This window comes from Rhinatrema bivittatum, chromosome 2 (genome assembly GCF_901001135.1).
Source record: "Rhinatrema bivittatum chromosome 2, aRhiBiv1.1, whole genome shotgun sequence".
Classification (NCBI taxonomy): Eukaryota; Metazoa; Chordata; class Amphibia; order Gymnophiona; family Rhinatrematidae; genus Rhinatrema; species Rhinatrema bivittatum.
In genome coordinates, this window is record NC_042616.1 from 751444482 (window position 1) to 751468020 (window position 23539).

The following is a 23539-nucleotide window of genomic DNA, read 5'->3' on the forward strand; positions in this document are numbered from 1 at the left end:
CTTCCACCGTGTAGGTGGCCCCGGGATCAGACGCGACCTCGGAGGGCTCCGGAGGCAGAGGTCGGAAGCGAGAGAGGACCACCGGTTTGAGGAGAGAAACATTTATTTATTTATTTATTTTATTATTTTCTATACCGGCTTTCACGACCAGAGGTTGCATCAAGTCGGTTTACATTTAACAAGTTGTGCATTGAACATAGAACTAGAGGTATTGAACTGGTGCGGAAAATAATAGTTACAATGAACGGGGAAAATAATAGTTACAATGAACGGGGAAGTTAACAACTGGGATAGGAGGAAAAGAGAGAGGGACAGGAATATTTACATAGTAAAAATGCATTTACAGTTAATATTTACATAGTATGCTATAATGGATCTGTGCCTCGAGGACGTCGAGGGCTAAATGAAATCAAAGAAGTGGTAGACTATTGGTGAGGAGGGGTTTACACTAGGATGAGGGAAGAGGAAGGTTGGAAGACATGGAAGACATCGTGTATCCGAAGGGTAGATGGAAGACGTAAGCGGTAGGATACCGCGCCGACACGTTCGGCTACCCGGAAGGGCCCGATGTAGCGAGGAGCCAACCTCATGGAGGGGATCCTGAGTTGGATGTTCCTGGTAGAGAGCCAAACCCTGGAACCAGGCTGAAATACTGGAGCGGGTCGTCGAGCCTTGTCTGCGTAGGCTTTTAACTGTGCGACCGTACGATGGAGCTTTTCTTGTGTGGCGTGCCACAGCTGATGAATCTGCCTGGCCGTCAGTTGCGCTGCTGGTGACGAGGTGATCACTGGCAGAGGTAGAGGGGGTCTGGGGACCTTCCCATAAACCAACCGGAAGGGGGATTGGAGCGTGGCGGAGTGTCGATGGCGATTGTAGGAAAACTCGGCCCAGGGAAGAAGCGTGACCCAGTTGTCTTGTTGTTCATTGACAAAAGTCCGGAGGAACGCCTTCAGGGTACGGTTTGTGCGTTCAACCTGGCCGTTGCCCTGGGGGTGGAATGCTGTGGTTAGGTCTAGCTGAACCCCAAACTTCCTGCAGAGGGCCCGCCAGTATTTGGCCGTGAACTGAGGCCCTCGATCCGAGGCGATATGTTGAGGCAACCCATGCAGCCGGAAGATATGCTGAATGAATAGTTCAGCCAACTCGGGGGCTGTAGGCAACTTGGCAAGCGGGACAAAATGGGCCATTTTTGAGAAGCGGTCGATGGTAACCCAAACCACAGTCTTCCCTTGAGACAGGGGCAACTCTATGATGAAGTCCGTGGAGATGTGGGTCCAGGGCTCCGAGGGTACAGGGAGTGGCTGGAGGAGTCCCCAGGGGCGACCAGGCGGGGGTTTTTGCTGCGCACATGTAGGACAGGATTGTACGTATAGACGAACGTCCTCCTTGACCCGTGGCCACCAGTAGAACTCCGTCAGTAATTGAAGAGTTCGGGCGATCCCGGGATGACCACCCGTCAGGGAGTCGTGGGCCCATGCTAGGGCCCTCCTTCTAGCATGGACCGGAACTACCGTCTTCCCCGCCGGAGCGAGTTCAGTGGCTGCCAGTTGGACCTTAGCTGGATCCAAAATGTATTGCGGGGTCTCGGAATCGTCCTCAGCCTCCGTCGTGCACGAGAGGGCATCAGCCCTGGTATTTTTGGCCGCCGGTAGGTACCGAAGGGTAAAGTCGAACCGACTAAAGAAGAGGGACCAGCGTGCCTGTCTGGGGTTGAGCCTTTGCGCCTGGGACAAGTATTCCAAATTCTTGTGGTCCGTGTAAACCACTATGGGATGTTGGGCCCCCTCCAACCACTGGTGCCATGCTTCAAAGGCCAGCTTAATGGCCAATAACTCCTTGTCCCCGATGCCGTAGTTCTTCTCGGCAGGGGAAAACGTCCGGGAGAAGTAGGAGCATGGCCGAAGTTTGCCGTCCTTAGAGACCTGGGACAGGACGGCCCCCACGGCTATGTTGGACGCATCTACCTCTACAATAAATGGGCACAAGGGGTCCGGGTGTCGAAGGCAGGTGTCCTGAAGGAAGGCCCCTTTGAGATCCTGGAAGGCCTGTACGGCCGTGGACGGCCAATCTCGTGCATCCGCTCCCTTGCGTGTGAGCGCCGTTAACGGCGCCACAAACGAGGAATAACGTGGGATAAAGTGACGATAAAAGTTAGCGAACCCTAGGAACCGTTGGAGTGCCTTTACTCCCACAGGCTGTGGCCACTTCCGGATGGCGGCGACCTTCTCAGGGTCCATACGGAAGCCGGTGGAAGAGACGATGTAGCCCAGGAAGGGCAACGACTCCTCCTCGAATTGGCATTTCTCCAGCTTAGCGTATAATTGGTTCTCTCTTAGTCGAAGCAAAACTTGGCGTACATGTTGCCGGTGTTCTTCAAGGTTCCGGGAAAAGATTAATACGTCGTCGAGGTAGACGATAACCGAGGTGTATAGAAGGTCACGGAGGACCTCATTCATTAAGTTTTGGAATACCGCTGGAGCATTGCATAGACCGAAAGGCATGACGAGGTATTCGTAATGGCCGTCCCTGGTGTTAAAGGCGGTCTTCCACTCGTCGCCGGGTCGGATTCGCACGAGGTTGTACTCCCCTCTAAGGTCCAGCTTGGTAAAAACGCGAGCTCCCTGTAGGCGATCCAGAAGCTCCGGAATCAGAGGCAAGGGATAGCGGTCTCGTCGGGTAATCTGGTTCAGGCCCCGGTAATCAATACAGGGCCGAAGAGACCCATCCTTTTTGGCCACAAAGAAGAAACTGGCCCCAGCCGGAGAGTTTAACGGTCTTATGAACCCTCGGTCCAGGTTCTCCTTAATGTAGGCGGACATAGCCTTGGTCTCCGGTAAGGACAGAGGATACACTCTCCCACGAGGGGGTGTAGTGCCCGGAAGTAAGTCGATTGCACAATCGAACGGGCGATGCTCTGGGAGTAGCTCTGCCTTCTCTTTAGAAAAGACATCCTGGAACATCTGGTACTGGGGTGGAACTGTCAGAGGAGTAGTCAGGAGCGGAAGCATCTTTAGCGGGCGAGCAGGAAGACAATGGCGGGCGCAGTCTGGACCCCACGACGTGATCTGGAACGAGGAGCAGTCGATCACTGGAGAGTGTTTTCTTAGCCAGGGCAGGCCAAGGATGAGCGGATGAATGGATTTCTCCAGGATGAGAAAAGAGATCTCCTCCTTATGAAGGAGCCCGACTTGCAGCTGGAGTGGACTCGTACGAGTAGTGATGGAGCCTGGAAGGGGAACCCCTTGAATGGATGATACTCGCAACGGGGGTTCCTGAGGCAAGACTTTGAGGTGCAATTGTTGTACCAGGTCCCGGAGGATAAAATTCCCCCCAGCGCCAGAGTCTAATAGTGCCAGGGTATCGAACCCTCCTCCCGAGAGAGAGAGTTTGGCGGGAACCGTACATGGGGAGTCCGGCGAGATACTACCCAGAGTCAACTCCCCCCTCGGCTCTAGGTTCTGGCGTTTCCCGGGCGCTCGATGCAGCGAGCCAGGAAATGCCCCGTACCACCGCAGTAGAAACATAGTCCCTGTGAGCGTCGACGCCTTCGCTCTTCGGCCGAGAGGGGGCCCCGGCCCAACTGCATGGGTTCCTCGGGTGGACTGGCAGCTGCCGCGGATGGAGATGCTCGAACCCGAGGAGGCGTGGTTCGACGGGCGGGAGGCCCCTGGACGGACCTTCGCTCTCGGAAACGACGCTGGATACGCCGATCCACTCGTCCAGCCAGTTCAATGAGTTCCTGTAAATCGTCTGGAAGGTCCCGGGCCGCGAGTTCATCTTGAAGTCGAGGAGACAGACCCTCAAGAAAAATCCCATGCAAGCTATCTTCGCCCCAGGCCAGCTCGGTAGCCAGGGTCTGGAATTCCATCGCGAATTCCTCTAGGGGGCGATTACCTTGCTTCAACTGGAGAAGCTCAGAGGCGGCGGTGGAGGCCCGGGATGGTTCGTCAAAGATCCTCCGGAATGCTTTGACAAATTGCACGAGGTTATTTAAACGGGAATCTTGGCGCTCCCAAAGGGAGGAAGCCCAAGTCAAAGGTTTCCCATCCAGAAGGGAAATGATGTAGGTCGTCTTTGCCCAGTCCGAGGTGAATTGCGCAGGCAGGAGGTCAAAACGGATGTAACAGTGATTGAGGAACCCCCGACATGCCTTCGGATTCCCTGAGTACCTAGGAGGTGCTGGCATCTGTACCGGGACAGGGGAACCCGAGTAGACGGGAGACGTGGAGGCCGCGGGGTGAGCTGCGGAGGTCCCATCTACGCGATCCGCCAGGCGTTGTACAGCAGACATCAAGGTATCCAGGCAGGACTGCTGTTGCTGCAGCTTCTGGGCAATACCCGGAATGGCCTTCAGGCCGGCAAGGTCCGCCGGGTCCATGGCCTTGCAATCTGTTGGATTCGTGGACCCTTGGGCCGATCGGAGCCGGAGGAAGAACTGCTGTAGGTGATTGCAGCAGCGACCCCGACCGGGAGGCGGCAAGGACAGACTGGTAACTGGCCGAAGGTGGAACTCTGGAAGCCCTATGCGACCAAGAGCTCTGGCGAGGAAGGACGTGCTGGTGGTGCTGGCACTGTGTTGAGAGAAGCTTCGCCCTGGAAGCCGATCCTCCCCCGAGAGGAGCTCGTAGGAGTTCGGCCGCTGGGACTTAGGAGATTCACCCTGGAAGCCGGAGTCCCCCCAGGAGGAGCCCGTAGGGACCCGGCCGCTGGGATTTAGGAGGACCCACGGGGGTCTGGTCAGTTGTGGTCCAAGGTTGAGTGCCAAAGGGTCGTAGCTCGCCAGTCCAGAGTCAGGAACCAAAGGATCTCTGAACGCCAGTCCGTAGTCAGAAGCCAGAGGGTCAACGAAAGCCGGTCTGAGGTCAGAAGCCAGGGGATCAACGCAAGCCAGTCCGAGGTCAGAGGCCAGAGAGTACCAAAGCCAGTCCGAGGTCAGAAGCCAAGAGTAAACGTAAGCCGATCTGGGGTCAGAAGACAGGAGAAGACAATCAAGGAGAACGTAGCAACTGGAGACAGGAAGAAACCTGGGAACCTCGTTGCAAGGCGATGTCCTGGTCCAGCTGCAGGGCTTAAGTACCCTGCAGCGTCTGACGTCATCAGGAGGCGTCCCTGAGGTTTTCCCGCGCTGGCCCCTTTAAATTCTAGCCTTAGACGCGCACGTCTAGGGGGCGGGGCCTAGCACCGCGAGGCGCCGGCTGCTCCGGCGAAGCAGGGAGGCAGGAGCAGAGGCAGCTGCAGGCCCGGGCGAGCTGGGGAGACGCCGGGCCTGCGGCAGCCGAGGTCCCCGGTGGCCCAGGGAGCGCGGGACCCGCGCCAACACGCGACCAGGTGGGTGGCGATTCCGGGGGCGACCCCGAATCGCAACACAAACTGTGGCATCAATGCACCAAAGCAACATGAGAAGAGCAAAACAGCCCCCCCCCCCCCCCACCAATGTTAGGACACTTCAAAGTGTAATGTCTAGGATATGGCAGCAAGGTGCATAAGAACATACGAATTGTCATACTGGGTCAGACAAAAGGTCCATCAAGCCCAGTATCATGTTACCAATAGTGGCCAATCAAGGTCACAAATATCTGGATTAATCCCAATGGGTATAAAGATTACATGCTTCTCATCCCAGGGATAAGCAGTGGATTTCTGCAACTTCCCCTTAATAAAGGTTTATGGACTGTTCCTCCAGGAACTTTTCCAAATCTTTTCTTAAAGATAGCTTTCACCACATCCTCTGGCAATGAATACCAGAGCTTAATTATATGTTGAGTAAAAAAATATTTTCTCTTATTAAGTTTAAATGTCACCTAGTAACTTCATTGTGTATCCCCTAATCTTTGTACTCTTTGAAAAAGTAAACAGCTAACGTTTACTCATTTACACCACTCTTTATTAGAGAGACCTCTATCATATCTCCACTCAGCCATCTCTTCTTCAAGCTGAAGAATCCTAACCTCTTTAGCCTTTCTTCTTAGGGTAATCGTTCCATCCCCTTTATCATTTTGGTCACCCTTCTCTCTAGCTTTTCTAATTCTGCTTTTTTTTTTTTTGAGATGTGGTAGCCAGAATGGCACACAATACTCATGATGAGGTTACACTATGGAGCGATTATAGAGGCATTAGATATTATCTGTTTTATTCTGCATTCCTTTCCTAATAATTCTTAGCATTCTGTTTGCTTTTTTGGCAACTGCTGCACACTGAACAGAAGATTTCAACATATTATCAATGATGACCCTAGATCAGTGGTTCTCAACCTTTCTAATGCCGTGACCCCGCAATACAGTTCCTCATGTTGCGGTGACCCCTCGCCCCGCCCTCGCCCCGTGAGGGTGGGGTGAGGGCGGGGCTTTGGTCATATGGGGGCGGGGTTATGGATGGGGTTGGATTTTAGTGCACACTTATCATTTAATTATGACATTTATAATGTGAATGTAACTCAACTCACCATAGGTTCTCACATGCATGGCACACTGACCCATGATCGTCACGGGGCTAGATGTAAAAGTACAGTTTGTATCCACAGGAACCCCCCTGACCCACAATAATGGATGTAAAGCAGAATTATGACATTCCCCATACAACTCACCCTACAAAAAAGATATTCTGGTTCTAGTGACATCTCAGTAACAGCAACTCAAACTCCTTCTATTTCCAGGCTCAATAGCCCTACTTATGAAAAGACAGCAGTTTACCACCAATGCATGTCCTCTGAGAAAACACAACAAATAAGACCGATACAAACGCTTACATGCTAGCAAAATATCTCATCTCGGTAACAGACACAGAACCGACCTAACATACTCCCAGGATCTGTAGTAATGCACATAAACTAATCCGCACACAGTTACACCTGTATTATGGAATACACTCAAACAGGAGCAACCCTATCTATGAAAAGGCAACACTACAAATATTAAATCAGGTCCTAAAAACCAATACACCTCTTATTAGGAAAACAGAACTAGCAAGCAGCTATAGATCCCCACACAGAAATAATTGTAAAACTATACTAATAAGCAGAATAAATGTTTTCAAAACAGCTATGAACATCCAACAATTAAAAACGCATAAAAACTATTAAACATTCTCCAAACACCAATAAAATATTTCAAAAAAGCAGACATCACACAATTAAAATGGCAGTCAAGAAAAATAAACTTAAAAAGCCACCTTTACTTACCCCCCTCCAGCAGCTCTCCTACTCCCCTTCCCTGCAGGCCGTGGCACTCACCAGAAGCAGCAGTAGAAGCTAAGCTCTATACTTATGGTCCTCTTCCTTAGTGCCCATGTCTCTCACACACACACACCATACCAGTCATGCCCCCATGACCAGTTTCTGTCTCTCACACACCAATCATCTCCCAAACAGTCTTTGGCACACACACACCAGTCACCTTCCTGAACAGTTTCTCTCATGCCATACACACACACACACACACACACAGGCTTCCCACTCCCGTGTTCTACTTACATATATGGGCTTCTCACTCTCATAATCACTTTCTCTGTCTCTCTCTCTCACACACACACACACACACACACCCACACACACTCACTCACTCACTCACCAGTCTCTCACTCCCATGCTTGTTCTCTCCACATGCACAGGCTTTTCATTCCCATAATCACTTTCTCTCTGTTACACACACACCAGTCTCTCTCATTTCCATGCTCACTCTCCACGTGCACAGGCTTCTCATTCCCTGAATCACATTCTCTCATATTCACACACACACACACCAGTCTTTTTCTCTCACACACACCATCACCTTACCAAGCAGTCTCTCTCTCTCATGCATGCACACTGACCCTGGTTTCTCACTCCCATGCTTTCTTTCACCCCCACAACACCAGGCTTCTTACGCCCATGTTTTCTCACATACCCAGACTTCTCACTTCCATGCTTTTTCTCTCTCTCACACACACACATCAGTCACCTCCCTGACTAATGTCTCACACTCTCACATACACATCAGTCATCTCCCTGAGCAATCACTTTCATTGTCTCTCACATACACACACACATCAGCTCTCTGACCAGTCAATCACACACAGGCTGGCTGGCTGCTTCTCTCTCTTTCTCTCACTCACTTCCTCTTCTCCCCCGAGCACAAATGGGAGCTGCAGCAGCCTCCGCTGGCCAAGAAAGAAGAATCCCATCGGCCGCGGGAGGCTCATGCTGCTGTCTCCTTTCTCCATTACCGGCTGCTTCTATTGCTCGGGGACCGATGCTGCAGCCACTGCTGCTACTTTTTCGCGCGGCGCGGCTCTCTCTCCTTCCCGCGCACCACGATTCACTTCCTGTTCCGGGTCACGGGAGGGGGGGGGCAGGCGCAGGAAGAAGAAAAGGCCCAGCCGCGGGTGCAGAGCTTCTTCTAGCGCCGCTGCCGTTCCCGCTGGGCTTGAACGTGCTGACAGCCCGGCGGCAACGGCAGCGGGAGAGACCGGGAGCGCGCGACCCCTGTGTTTTGGGCATTCGATCCCCGCCGGGGTCGCGACCCATAGGTTGAGAACTGCTGCCCTAGATCCTTTCTTAGAATGATGACTCGTAATGTGGTACCTTGCATTTTGTGGTTATAATTTGGATTACTCTTCCTTAAGTGCATCACTTTGCACTTGTCCACATTAAATTTCATTTGCCATTTGCATGCCATCTCCCAGTTTTGCAAGGTCCTCTTGCAATTTCTCATAATCCTCTTGTGATTTAACAACTTTGAATAATTTTGTGTCATTTGCAAATTTGATCACCTCACTCATTGTCCCATTTCCAGGACATTTATAAATATATTTAAAGCAGTGGTCGCAGAACTTATCCATGGGGCACTCTATTATTTACCTTCCTCCTTTGGGAAAATTTACCATTTAGCCCTACTCTCTCTTTTTTATCTTTTAACTAGCTGCCAATGCACAATAGGACACTGCCCCTATCCCATGACTATTTAATGTCCTAAGAAATGTCTCATGAAGGACTTTGTCAAATGCTTTCTAGAAATCCAGATAGATTATATGAACTGGCTCACCTTTATCCACATATTTATTTACGCCCTCATAAAATGTAATAGATTGGTAAGGCAGGACTTCCCTGGGCTAAATCCATATTGGCTTACTCCCATTAAACTATGTCTATCTATATGTTCAGTTATTTTTTCCTTTATGACAGTTTCTATCATTTTGCCTGGCACAGATGTTGGACTCTCTGATCTGTAGTTTCCTGGATCACCCCTTAACCCCTATTTAAATATTGCTGTTACATTGGCAGCCCTCCAGTCTTCAGGTGCCATAGATGATTTTAATTGCAGATTTGCAATTTCATTTTTCAGTTCTTTCAGTTGTATGTCATCTGGTCCAGGTGATTTACTATTCTTTAGTTTGTCAATTTTCCCTATTACATCTTCCAGGTCACCAAGATTTGTTTCAGTTCTGCTGAATCATCACCTTTGAACATTATCTTTGGCGTGGCTCTCTCTCTTACATCGTCTTCAGTGAAGACTGAAGCAAATTCATTTAGTCTCTCTGCTAAAGCTCTATAATCCCTAACTGCCCATTTTACCCCTTGATCATCTAGTAGTCCAATTGACTCCCTCATATGTTTTTTTTATTTCAAATGTACCAGAAAAATGTATTTATGTTTTTTCTTCTTTTCAAGTTCTCTCTTTGCCATTCTTATCAATGCTTTGCATCTAACTTGCCAGTGTTTATGCTATTTCCTGTTTTCTTCATTTGGATCCCTTTTCCATTTTTTGAAAGATATACTTTTAGCTATTATAGCCATTCTCACCTCATCTTTTATTCATGCTGGTAGCCATTTAGCCTTCCTTTCAACTTTTTTTAATGCATGGAATACATCTGGTCTGGGCTTTCAAGATGGTAGTTTTAAATAATGTATTACTCCCAGTAGAAGACCCAAATGTGTAACAATGAATTCTGAGACCTCTCAAATGTTGTACAAAGACTACAGCAAAATAAGTCCCGGTCATAAAATTTAATAATATAAAAATCCATGAGGATAGCTTGGTAACTTCACTGCCTGGTGTGAAAGTGTTGGACCTCATGCATCACATAGATACGATTTTAGATAGTGCTGGGGAAGGAGCCTACTGTCTTGGTATATGTGGGCACCAATGACATAGGAAAGTGCAGGAGGGAAATTCTGGAAGCCAAATTTAGATTTTAAGTAGAAAGATGAAATCCAAAACCTCCAGGGTAGCATTCTCAGAAATGTTCTCCATGCCACATGCAAGACCCAGCTATCTAGCTTCCTAATAATCAAATCACCAACTAAAATGGCCAATTTAACCCTTCCCTCCTAGATACATACCCCTGAAAGCATATTCTTGATGCAAGAGGATACTACATCTCCTTGAGAGCATGCCTTAGCTGCAGGATTGCTTCCTGCCTTACCAAGGTTTGCTTTCCTTCCAGATGACCTTTCTTCTCCAAGACAGCACATGACTTCCAGATTGGAGATGGGACTGCTCTATTATGTTTCCGAAGGTCTCCTCTTTATACCTATGTGTTTCCCATAGGTCCTCCAAGTCTGCCACTCTAGCCTCCAGAGATCGGACCTCCTCTCTGTTGTCTAGGAGCTCTTTGCACATAGTGTACACATACAAGCTCTCACTAGCTGGGAGACAATAATGTATGTAAATTGGAAAGCCTCCCTCTTGCTGATGGACTACTACCTGAATCTTAATTTTGTTGATTTGTTATTGAGTTAAAGTTTCTAAGGGAGTAGGGATATAAGGATAATCTAAAGTACTTTTAGTCTATTGATTTATTTTATATTTGTCAATTACCGTCTTGTTACTACAGTTAATCTACTTATATCTACCTAGTTACCCACCTTAATAACTTTTGTTTTGAATTAAATTACTTCTGTATAAAATCTGTAGTAAATAGAGTAGCAGAAAGAACCCTGAGGTGGAAAGTCTGATATGTCATATAGACTCCAAATGTATAGCATGAAGGGTATAGGATAGAGGTGTGCATCCATTTTCCATGTATTTGTAATCCACAACTTATTTTTTGCTATCTGTTAAATACGTGGGGAGGCGAAACGCATCGCGACTCCCCTCGTATTAAACAGATTTCTGTTTTATTCGGCCTAAATACAAAATTTAAACCCCCCCACCCTCCTGACCCCCCCAAGACTTACCAAAACTCCCTGGTGGTCCAGCGGTGGGGTCCGGGAACTCACTCAGACCCTCGGTGCTAGTTTCAAAATTGCACCGATAGCCTTTGTCACAGGGGCTACGGTGCCATCTTGTGCTCCTACCATGTGACAGGGGCTGACCAATGGCACCGGTAGCCCCTGTGACATAGTATGGGCAAAGGCTATCGGCGCCATTTTGAGTCCTGGCGTCGGACGGCAGGTCGCTCCGGGACCCCCGTTGGACCCACAGGGACTTTTGGCCAGCTTGGGGAGGCCTCCTGACCCCAACAAGACTTGTCAAAAGTCCAGCGGGGGTCCGGGAGCGACCTCCTTTCACGTCTTCCGTCCGATCCCAATACTCAAAATGGTGCCGATCGCCTTTGCCCTCACTAAGACGGCGATCGGCGCCATTTTGAGTATTGGCGGGATGGCGATTTTGAGTCTCAAAATGGCGCCGATCGCCATCATAGTGAGGGCAAAGGTGATCGGCGCCATTTTGAGTATTGGGATCGGACGGACGGCGTGAAAGGAGGTCGCTCCCGGACCCCTGCTGGACTTTTGGCAAGTCTTGTGGGGGTCAGGAGGCCCCCCCAACTGGCCAAAAGTCCCTGTGGGTCCAACGGGGGTCCCGGAGCGACCTGCCGTCCGACGCCAGGACTCAAAATGGCGCCGATAGCCTTTGCCCATACTATGTCACAGGGGCTACCGGTGCCATTGGTCAGCCCCTGTCACATGGTAGGAGCACAAGATGGCGCCGATGGCCATGTGACAGGGGCTGACCAATGGCACCGTAGCCCCTGTGACAAAGGTTATCGGCGCCATTATGAAACTAGCACCGAGGGTCTGAGTGAGTTCTCAGACCCCACCGCTGGACCACTAGGGAGTTTTGGTAAGTCTTGGGGGGGTCAGGAGGGTGGGGGGGTTGTAGTTAATTTAGTAGTAACGTATTTACAGATAGACAACTTATTGAATTCTCCATACTTCCGCATGAAACGGAATTGACCCCCCACGAATACAGATCGCGCACGCAACGAAAACATTTTGCCTGCACATCCCTAGTATAGGAGCAAGATAGAGTGTCATGGGAGATGTCAGTCATTCTGTTGAAGCACTTGCCACATTTAGTACAAAATAATTAACTGTGATAAATATTTTCATGAAATACATTTTTACTACATTCCCTACTTTAACTTGATCTTGGTACTTGGTGAAATTATATGAGTTTGTTGTGAAATGGGTTTACCAACTGATTTTATTTTACCACAGTCAGAACATGTAAATAGTTTCACTTTTAAATTAGTGTGTTCTTTTTGGTAAGTTGTGAGGTTTGCTTTATTAAGAAAGTTTCCCATATTCTGTGGCTTAACTCAGGCTATTCCATTTCTTGATTTTCTTGTTTTGCCTGAATTCTCTTTCCCTACTGAATCTTTTGCCATATTCTAAACATCAAAATGGTTTCTTCTCATCATCTTTTCTCTTGTTGCCTATATTTATTCCTTCTGACTGAGGTTTTTTGTGGGGTTTTTCCATATTCTATAGTTTAACTCAGGTTTTCAAATTCTTGATTTTCTGGTTTTCTTGATTTTGGGGGGTATTGCAGCTAGACATGTGGTAGATAGTCCCTTATGGTAGTATTAGGGGTATGATAGGTAGGCATAGGGCAGCAAGTCCCCTTTGGTGGTATTAGTAGTATGGTAGGTAACAGCATTCTCCAAAGACAATGTCTGCAGATTAAATGCACAGTATATCTCATGCTTAGTCTTCAAGGTCAGTGTCACTGAATCTTCAGAGCAGTGAAAGGCTGTGATATATTGTCTCTATGCTATGGTGTTCTTGACAACAGTTCACAGCCTCACACAGAGATTCACTGGGAAGGGCTGGCACCTAACTTGCTATACAGTTACAATTACTAACACCTACTCCCCATTGATTTCAGTGGCTCATAGATTTCAATGACCGATAGAAATTATTGGGGAACAAAACAAGTGGGACAAAAAAAGGATATGTTTCATTCATAGGATGATCCTAATTCATTTTGAGGACCCAATGAATGAAACAAAATGGACCCATTCATAGATGACACATTTGTTTTAAACAAATTCACATCCCTAGTGCATGTAAAAACACAGTTTGAATATTGTGCCTTTCCCTTACAGCAGGTAAAAGTATGCACACTGTTTCACAATGTACATAGTTTGACTTGTGTAAAATGGAGGGAGGTGTTAGGTCAGGAAAGGGAAAGTATTCACAAGGATGTAATTTTTAAATCACTATTCATATGTTTGGATGCATACTTTTCACCTGTGGGGAGTTTTCCTTTGAAAATGATCCTGCAGGTCTTCAGGCACACAGTAAATGTGGTTAGTCATCATAAGGGGTAGATGAGATAAGTGGCCACTTGGGGATGCCAGACTAAGGGGGCACCAAGGCACCCTCCCAGTGCCCTCTCTTTCCCAGCCTAGCACCAGAGCTAACTTCTGTCATGCTAGACCTTCCCCAGTGTAATGACAGTGGCAGAAGAAAGCTCTGGCATAGTCTTTTCCATGGAACTAGTACATCATTGGAATGGGATCTTTCCACTCTGACTATGTTATTGAAAGGGGACCACCTTCCCAGCTGTGACATCAAAAGGGGATGTGAATCAATCTGACTCCCTGGGGCACTGTTTAATCTTGTGATGGTTCTCCTTTGGAAGTTTGGTTATCATCCCCCATCCCAAACAATTTTCAAAGTAATTTTTGCAGGAAAAAGCATTTTACCATGTCAATCAACTATCTGAAAATTGTTCTCCTTCAAGATGGCTACAAATCTGAGCAATGTTCCACAACACATGGACATTTAGCTACATTGAGAGGAGATATTCCTGAAAGGGAGGGGAGCTGTTTAGGTCAGGGAGTAAAAGTATACACACAGATGCCATTTTTAAATCTTTCTGGTTGATTTTAAAAGTGCGCCGAAGCCAGGAGATACGTGAGTAAATCAGTGTGGCGTGCGCTGCATGGCTTTTAAAACCCACATGGGTACGCATGTATCTCCCAGTATACACAAAAATAATTTTCACCAGAAGGGGCAGGGTGTGGTCTGGGCAGGGCATGGGCAGGCAGGAACTGCACAATGAAGTCTGCGCATAAATCTTTATGTGCACAAGTGTGCATCGGGGACTCCTATCATGTAAGTTTACTTCTGCTGTGGGAAGCGTGTAAGTTGTAAAATAAAGAAAAGTAGGGTAGTCAGCAGGGTTTTAAGGCTCAGGCCTAATAGGGGAAAAAGGAGGCTAGTTAGCTAGGGGGGTGTAGGAAGTCCTCTCCTTTGCTGGGGTAAACTGGGGACAAACTGGGAATAGAGATAATTGCATTGGCACACGTATCTAGTAAAATCCCCCCAACTTACTCAAGCAAGGTGGCATTTGTGGGCGCATGCGTGCATCAATCTGAAATCATGAACACACGTATGCATGAATAACCAATTTTAAAACACACATGCATATATGTGCATATAGGCGCATATGTTTTTAAATTACCACATCCATGTGCCTGCGCCGGCCAACGTGCACCCATGTGCCCCTGCATGTATCTCTTAAAATCTACTGTTTTGTGTGTACTTTTGTAGCAAAAATCAACTTCACAAAAAAACAGGTGCAAGTGATCATGCATACTTTGTATTTGTGGGAAGTGTACATTTGCTTTGAAAGTTTAGCCCATGGATAAAGCAGAGTAGCTTACCTGTAACAGGTATTCTCTGAGGTCAGCAGGATGGTAATCCTCACATGTGGGTGACATCATCAGATGGAAAACTTATGTCAAAGTTTCTAGAACTTTGACTGAGCCTCATTGGGCATGCTCAGCATGCATTATACCACACGTCCATGTGGGGGTTCCCTTCAGTCTTATTATATAGAATTCAAGGATAAAATTAAAAAGTAGAAGAAACTCACATAGCGGAAATCCAACTCTGTAGGGTGGTGGGTAGGTTTTGTAAGGGCTAACACAAGCCCAGATGGCAGCAGGTGATACTGTAAGTGCTGCTTTCCCAATATGAATTGGAGATACTTCCAGTGACTTGGGGAGATCTCAAAGTGAGTGTACGCAGCCTTCAGATCAAAGGAGCATAGCTAGTCCCCTTTCTACAAGAAGACGATCAAAGTGCCCAGGGAAACCATCCTGAATGTTTCTTTTTTGACAAATTTGTTTAAGGCCATTAGATCTAGGATAGAATGGAGTCCTCCTCTTTTTTGGTATCAGGAAGTACCTGGAGTAAAATCCCGCCTTTTTTGCCCTGGTGGAATGGGTTTGTCCAGTCTGACCATTAAGAAGGAGGGGAGCTCCATGTGCATTGGGTCCCAAAATGGGCTCAGGAGGCAATGAGATGGAGCATCCAATAGATTCAATTGGTACCCTTGGCAGATGATGGACAAAACCCACTGGTCTGAAGTTATACTGGGACACCGGTTCATAAAGAACTGCAGCCTGCCCCCAACCGACATCTCCATAGCCCCAGATATGGGTGAATGGGCAATGCTCCCTATGATCCAGTCAAAACCCCATCTCTGGAGTTGACTGAGGCACTGGCTGGGGTTTCAGGGCTCTTTGCTGCCTATACAACCACAAGATATCTGGTGTTGTTGATGGAAGTGAGAGGATGACGTATATTACCTTCTCGGGCAGAAGAATGACTTCCTTGGCCCTGATCTTGTTGACCTCCTAGATGAGGAAGACAGGTCCAGAGTGCTGGTGGAGAGCTGCTGAAGGGTTGCAGGTTGGTCCCGGATTTGGGCCACCAAGTCCTTGACCTTATCTCTGAAGAGATTCTCTCAAATGCACAGCACGTCAGCAAGTTGCTTCTACACCTCTAGTCTGAGATACAAGGCCCAGAACCATGCAAGTCTGCGGGTGCCAATTCCCACTGCAGAGATCTTCAGTGCTTCCACAATCCAGGCCCTTATGCAATAGTGACAGGAGTGTGTCTTACTGCTGCTGAGGCAGTTGCTCGGCAACATCCTGCACCTGTTTCCAAATGTCCTGCTTATACTGGCTCATATAGCATTGGTAGGCACTAATACAGGCAATAAGCATAGCCCAAGAATGCTTGGCCTTCTTGAGAACAGATTCGACTACCACTGATTGGTGGGGCAGCTGATGCTTGTCGAATACGAGAGCCTTCTGAATGAGATAAACTGTGTCTGCCTTCAGGTTAATGGAAGGCACTGTGAGGGGGGTGTTCCTACATCCTCAACAGTAACTCCATAAAGACCTTGTATACTGGAACTGCCATGATCTCCTTGAGAGGCTCCACAAACTGGAGGATATTGAGCATTTTGTGCCTCAAATCCTCATTAGTCATTAAATGAAAGAGGATGACTTTGCTATCAACCTGACAAAACCTGCGAAGGAGAGGTCCTTTGATGGGGACTTCCTTTGCTCCTCTGGAAGAGATAGATGGATCATCAGAAGCATCATTGGAGAGCCCTGATGAGTCATCCCCCCATGAGTCATAGGTATCCTCATACCCACTGTCATCGACTGGAGATAGGGACTTGGACATTTGGCTTTTGCCCAGCAGTGCAGGTACCAATGGAAATGGATGTGGGGGTCATAGACCTTGGTGCCTTTGCTAGTCTGGGGGGAGCTTTCTCCTCTGAGGAACCAGCAATAACTATCAGATCAGCAGTGGGTTGCAGTGGCACCCCGCAGGGCATCAATGTCATTCCGGGAACCAGTGCCAGCTGGGTTGGAAACTTGCCAATGAGCGCATGCAGGGATTCCAGCAACAGCTTGAGGAGTGACAGAGATGGCACTGGTGCTATTGGGGCCACAACGCCAATGCCATGCATCATCTTTTCAATGGCCAGCTGCACACACCTTTCTAGTTCTTTCTTGAACATCAATGATGCCAATACAGGCTGGGATTGAGGAGGTGTGATCAGATCCTCTTCGGAAGTGAGAGAAGAATTGGTGGTTGGTATTGGGATTGATGGTGTCTGTGGCGTACCTCCGGCATCGATGGAGGACTGGATCTTCTTGCCACGGGGTCGCTCGGGGGCATCACAGCAGAAGCTGGTGCATCCCCATGCCTGGCACTGTGCATTGATGGAGCCCAATGCTGATGCATCTTTGGCTTCCCTCGATGCTTGGCATGGTCCTTCCCTGGTGCTGAGGTTGATGCAACATCTGTGACCTGAAGGAGTCGGATGATGGCTGGTCTCCAGCATCCCTTCCAGTCATTGGCATCGATAGAACCGATGGTCCCGCTGATGTAGATAGCTTGGTGTCCATTGGTGCGGCTCCAAGGTCCCTTGATGCTATTGCCTCCAGTTCTGATGCCAATGGCTTGGTCTTCTCTGGCTTGAAGAGACACTCCATCTTATTGAGCCAGATCTTTCATTCCTTTGGGGTCATCCTGGTGCAGTTGATGCAACCCCAGACATCATGTAATGTCTCAAGGCAGAGGACACATCTATCATAGAGAATTGTGATGGACATGGTTCTCATGCACCGAGGCATTGCTTAAATCCTGAGGTTGTCATGGCATGAAATAATAGGAATGCAAGATTGAAATTGATGGCTGCGGTCGTCGATGGCCATTGGGCATCAAACATATAGCTGTGCCGGAGGTAGTGATGTGCAAATCCTCTGTAGGACACTAAAAGGAGAACTGGGGGGGGGGGGGGGGGGGGGGGAATCCTTGCCTCGACTACTCAATGCAGGAAAGAAAAATTATCAAGAAAATGACGTCTTCCCAAAAAAGTTGAGAATACTGAGGCTCTCACCCAACTGCAAAATGACTGGCTCTGCGGAAAAGAAGAGACTGTAAGAAGAGACTGAATTGGATCCCGTGTGACATTCATGGTATAATGCATGTTGAGCATGCCCAATGATGCTCAGTCAATATTCTAGAAACTTTGACATGTTTTCAATGCCAGGCTCCATCTGATGATGTCACTTATATGTGAGGACTACCATCCTGCTTGTCCTTGGAGAAAAAGTATTTTTCCCAATATGGACATTTTCAAAGTTGCTCCATCATATCTACTCTCCTATCAGAAAATGGTAAAACTGTATCATTTTAATATTAGCTTATTATATGACAGCTTGATAATGTAAATCATGAATTAACACTTCCTTTTTTCCTGACTCTGAGCTGTGGCAATGCACCAGAACAGAATAAATCAAATGAAGAGAAACTCCATGAAGAAGACGTTTTTAAGAGCAATGGGCTCTACCACTGCCATAACAACACCAAGGCTCATGAAGCCAGGAAGATGGAACAGGGCCAAGCCAAGCAAAAGCTTTACATAGCTGCAACAATTTGCTTTACTTTTATGATTGCTGAAATTGCAGGTCAGTAATATTTGATAAAGGGGATCAAAGATGGTACTTTGATTTATAACTTAGTTTGGAGAAACCTTGAATACCTGTTTTCAGTTCCAATTAATTGTTTCTCAATACCTTGTTCATAAACATTCTGATACATCTATGACAAAGTGCTTGCTAATTTTTAGTTGATGCAATATAATCTACACCCAGCACTTCCTAATTATTTCTATTGTGGGAATTTCATCTTATGACATTCTCTAGATATAAAAGTTTCCTTCTTTTAGCCTTGCAATCACATCAGAAAAAGGGATCTATGTAATTTTGGAAGTTCATGTGCTAAACATGTAATTTATTCATTCTACAAGAGGATTTACAGCCTACATAGAAAAAGAAGAAACAGTATAGTGGCTATCATTTCTTCTTTGATGATCTAGACATCTTCCCTACAGCTATAGCTAATCTTACCATTCCTACTACTATCCTAAGCTTATTTAACATTCATTCTCATTCTATTAATTTCATTCTGTCTCTGTTTACCTCAGTATCCTTTTCCTTTTTACTAACCCCTCGAACTCATACTGCTGGTCATTACTCTTAATTTACAAATTCTATTTCACTGTCAATTATTTCCACATACCTTTTTCAGGCCATTCTATTATTTATTTCAGAGATTCTCAACCCAGTCCTGAGGATCAAGGGTGTTGTAGATACTAGGGATGTGAATCATTTTTGAACGATTAAAATTATCGTCAGATAATTTTAAAATCGTTCTAAATCGTTAGAGTGCACGATACAATACAAATGCCCCCGATTTATCGTCAGGGGCATTTGTATTGTATCGTTAAATAGGGCACGGGAATTATTTGGGGGAGGGCAGGAAAACCGGCACACCAAAACAACCCCTAAACCCACCCCGACCCTTTAAAACCAATTCCTTACCCTCCCCCACCCTCCCGAACCCCCCCAAAATGTTAAGTTACCTGGTGGTCCAGTGGGGGGGGGGGGGGGGGGCCCGGCGTGATCTCCCACTCTCGGGCCATCGGCGCCATTTTGGCTGCCACTAATTAAAATGGCACCAATGGCCCGATAAAAAAAAACCCCACCCGACCCTTTAAATCGACCCCCCTTAGCCTCCCCCACCCTCCCGACCCTTTTTTTAAGAGAGGCCCGCGCTGCTAAAAAAAACAACCCACCCGACCCTATAAATCGACCCCCCCCCTCCCAACCCCCCCAAAACCTTTTAAAATTACCTGGTGGTCCAGGGGGGCCTCGGGGGGCCTCGGGGAGAGATCCAGGGGGGCCTCGGGGAGAGGAGACATCCAGGGGGGCCTCGGGGAGAGATTTCCCGTTCCCAGGCATCTGCTGTTCTAAAAAAAAAATGGCGCCGATGCCCCTTTGCCCTTACCATGTGACAGGGTATCCGTGCCATTGGCCGGCCCCTGTCACATGGTAGGAGCACTGGATGGCCGGCGCCGACCCCCCTGGATCTCTCCTCTCCCCGAGGCCCCCCTGGATCTCTCCCTGAGTCCCCCCGAGGCCCCCCTGGACCACCAGGTAATTTTAAAAGGTTTTGGGGGGGGTCGATTTAAAGGGTCGGGTGGGGTTTTTTTTTTTTTAGCGGCGCGGGCCTCCCTAAAAAAAAAATTAGCGATGTGAATTGGAATCGGAAACAGTGAGTACAGAAACCAGCTCTTTCCACAGTGCTGCTTCACTGGAACCAGGTACTCGCTCCTCGAGGGCCTGCTCTCTGCTCCGGTGCCAGATCTCTCGTCTAGTGGAATCTCTGTTACTGCTAAGTGAGTACAACGCTACTGAGTCTCTCTGCTCTAAGGGATCAGGTACTTGCTCCTTGAAGGCCTGCTCTCCCTGCCTCGGAGCTTCTCCTATTTCTACATTGGGACTCTGAATGTTATTCTTATTGTGGGCTCATATCTCTCAGTCTCTTTCCACTACAGCACTGCCTTGCAGAGGATCCTCTGTTCCAACATTCTGTGTGAGACGCGCCCAGCCGGGCTCTATACCACTACTCACTACCGGCACCTCTGGTGGTCAAACCAACTGTTTAATAAAAGATTCAAATCTGTGTTTGTGTGTCCCGAGTCTAGCCTGACACTGTGGTCCCTCATGGGACTGCCCCCCGTGGGTGTCGTCAGCTGCCACAGTGTCCAAGGATCCACCCAAACACCATTAACTATAACAATCACACAGCCACTTACATTCAGTCTTTGGGTTTCAGAACTGTAGAGATTTAAAATTGTGCTGTCTTTAATTCAATACGGAAAACAAATTGGCAATGAATCTTCTGAAAAAAGTGAATTGCAATTTCAATATAGTAAATCTTCCATACCAATACAGCACTAACTGCCAGCAGTTAGTGCTGTATTGCCCTACCAATGAAAAGGCAAAAAAAGATCAGCATTCAAGATATACAAAGGATCCCAAAAAGAGGAAGACAGGGAAGAATATTTAGTGAATGTGAAGGCGAAGAAGAAAGAAATCAGGAAAGCAAAAAGTCAGGTAGAAGAAAGGACTGCCAAAGAAATAAAGCGATATGACAAAACATTTTTTTAGGTATATCAAAGAAAGGAGGATGTCTTGAAATGGTATAGAGAAAGTGATGAAAAGCAGTATGTGGTGAAAGATGAGGAAATCAGCGAAATATTAAACAAATACTTCAGTTCTGTGTTCCATAAAAAATCCCTGGAGATGGACCATTGCAGGTTGACAAAACCATGGATGGCAGTGGGATAAATGCAACTCTGTTTACAGAAGAAAATGTATGGGATGAGCTAAGAAAACTGAAAGTGGCCAAGGCCATAGGGCCAGATGAAGTAGATCCCAGGGTACTAAGGGAGCTCAGAGATGTGCTGGCGGGTCCGTTGAAAGACCTGTTCAATAGATCTCTGGAAACAAGAGTGGTGCCGCAAGATTGGAGAAGAGCGGTGGTGATCCCACTTCACAAGATGGCAGCAGAGAGGCGACTGGAAATTACAGGCTGAATAGCCTCAATTCAGTGGTGGGAAAATCAATGGAGATTCTGCTGAAAGAAAGGATAGTGAACTTTCTAGATTCTGGCGGGTTTCTGGACCTGAAGCAGCAAGAATTTACCAGGAGAATGTCCTATCAGACAAATCTTATTTTGTTGATTGGGTGACTAGAGAATTGGATCAAGGAAGAGTGTTCAATGTGATTTACTTGGATTTCAGCAAAGCTTTTGATACGGATCCGCATAGGAGGCTTGTAAATAAAATGAGAAGTTTGGGAGTGGGCGCCAAGGTGGTGGAGTGGATTACAAACTAGTTGTCTGACAGGCGACAGCATACAATGGTAAATGGAACCTCTTCTGAAGAGAAAATAGTGTTAAATGGAGTGCCACAGGGATCTTTGTGATCGACATTGCGGAAGGGATAGAAGGTAAAGTTTGTCTATTTGTGGATGTTATAAGATCTGCAACAGAGTGGACATGCACGAAGGAGCAGAGAGAATGAAAAGTGATTTAAGAAAACTTGAAGAGTTGTTGAAGATTTGGCAACTGGGATTCAATGCCAAGAAGTGCAGATTCATGCATCTGGGGTGCGGTAATCCAAAAGGGATGTATGATGGGGGGTGAATGGCTAATCTGCCCATGTTATAATAGCTTCTGGCAATCTGAAAGCAGTGAAGCAATATGACAAGGTGATAGCTAAAGCCAGAAGAATGCTGAGCTGCAAATAGAGTGGAATAACTAGCAGGTAAAAGGAGGTGATAAAGTTCTGGTACAGGTCCTTGGTGAGGCCTCACCTGGAGTACTGTGTTCAGTTCTGGAGCTCGTATCTCAAAAAGCATAAGGACAGGACAGAGGCTGTCCAGGGAGGGGCAATAAAATTGGTGTGGGGGTCTGTATCATAAGACTTATAAGTAGAGGCTAAAGGATCTAAATATGTATACGCTAGAAGAGAGGAGGTGCAGGGGAGATATGATACAGACCATCAGGTATCTGAAAGATTTTAACAATGCACAATCTTTGAACCTTTTCTGGTGGAAAGGGAACTGCAGAACTATGGGGTCAAGAAATTAAACTCCAGAGTATTGTGGGAGTGGACCCTTGCACTGAGGTGGAGTTGGCGCAACCTCCAGGGAGGAGCCCTGTAGGTCCCCACCATCGGCAGACAGAGTTGGCTGAAGCAGAGGCCCAACTGGAACTTCACCAATACCAGCCCTCATTCCCCCAGGTTGAGACCTTGGGTGCCGGGGCTGGCTGGACTTAGGTGCGGGCTTCTGTGGAGGTAAAGATCCATGGCATAGAAGACGTTGCATGCCAGCATGGAGAAGACAAAAGAGTCAGGACAAGCAGCAGTCAGGGCAGGCATAAGACAAAGCAAGGTCAGGATCAAGATGTGGTCAGAGGCAAGTGGAGTTCATTTGGTGTCATGGTTCAGGCAATGTTCGGGACAGGCAGAGTTCAGTCGGTAACAGTAAACAGATAGTGGTCAGTGGCAGGCGGGGGACAAGCAGCATCAAGGTCCAGTCCAAGGTCAAGCCAGAGGAGCAATCCAAGATCAAAGCCAGAAGTCCAATCTGATGAGATGAGGAAGGAAGAGGAGGAAGAAGAAAGATGAGGGGCCACAGAAGCAAGATGAGATGCAGGAGACAGAAGAAGGGGAGTCTGGCTATGAAGACAAGAACTCAGAACAAAAACCAGAATTCCAAGGAACCAGGAATGGGACAACAGAACTTAGGAGCAACACACAGCGGAATCAGGAACCAGGAACCGGGGGGGAGGGGAGTTGAGCTGCTGTTGCAAGCGCTATTGGGAGTGGGGTAGAACTGTTGCTGGAAGGAAGTAGAGGGGAGAGGGAATCTCCTGTTGCTGCTGAGCACTCTAGGGTACGGGATGGGGTGGAACTGGTGCTGGGTTACATAATTATAGTGATAGGGCTACAATTTGGTCAATCAAATTGTTTATAACTGTTGCGGTCCCGGTCGCAGCGCTTTCGACCGGGACCTTACCTTGTCCTCCTGGGCTCTGGGGCCAGGAGCCCCGCTCCAGTTCGCCGCTCCATGGGCCTGGTCCCCGACAGCAACCTCCATGTCCGGG

General features: G+C 47.6%; 1 protein-coding gene across 2 annotated transcripts in view; it reads left to right on the plus strand.

Moving 5' to 3' along the window:
• Nucleotides 1-23539, plus strand: part of SLC30A8 (solute carrier family 30 member 8) — a 105426-nt gene that overhangs the window by 8025 nt on the left and 73862 nt on the right. For both annotated transcript variants that reach the window (XM_029591926.1, XM_029591927.1), the window contains exon 2: nucleotides 18287-18486. In XM_029591926.1, the coding sequence (XP_029447786.1) occupies nucleotides 18287-18486 (200 nt within the window). The remainder of the gene's footprint in view (nucleotides 1-18286; nucleotides 18487-23539) is intronic.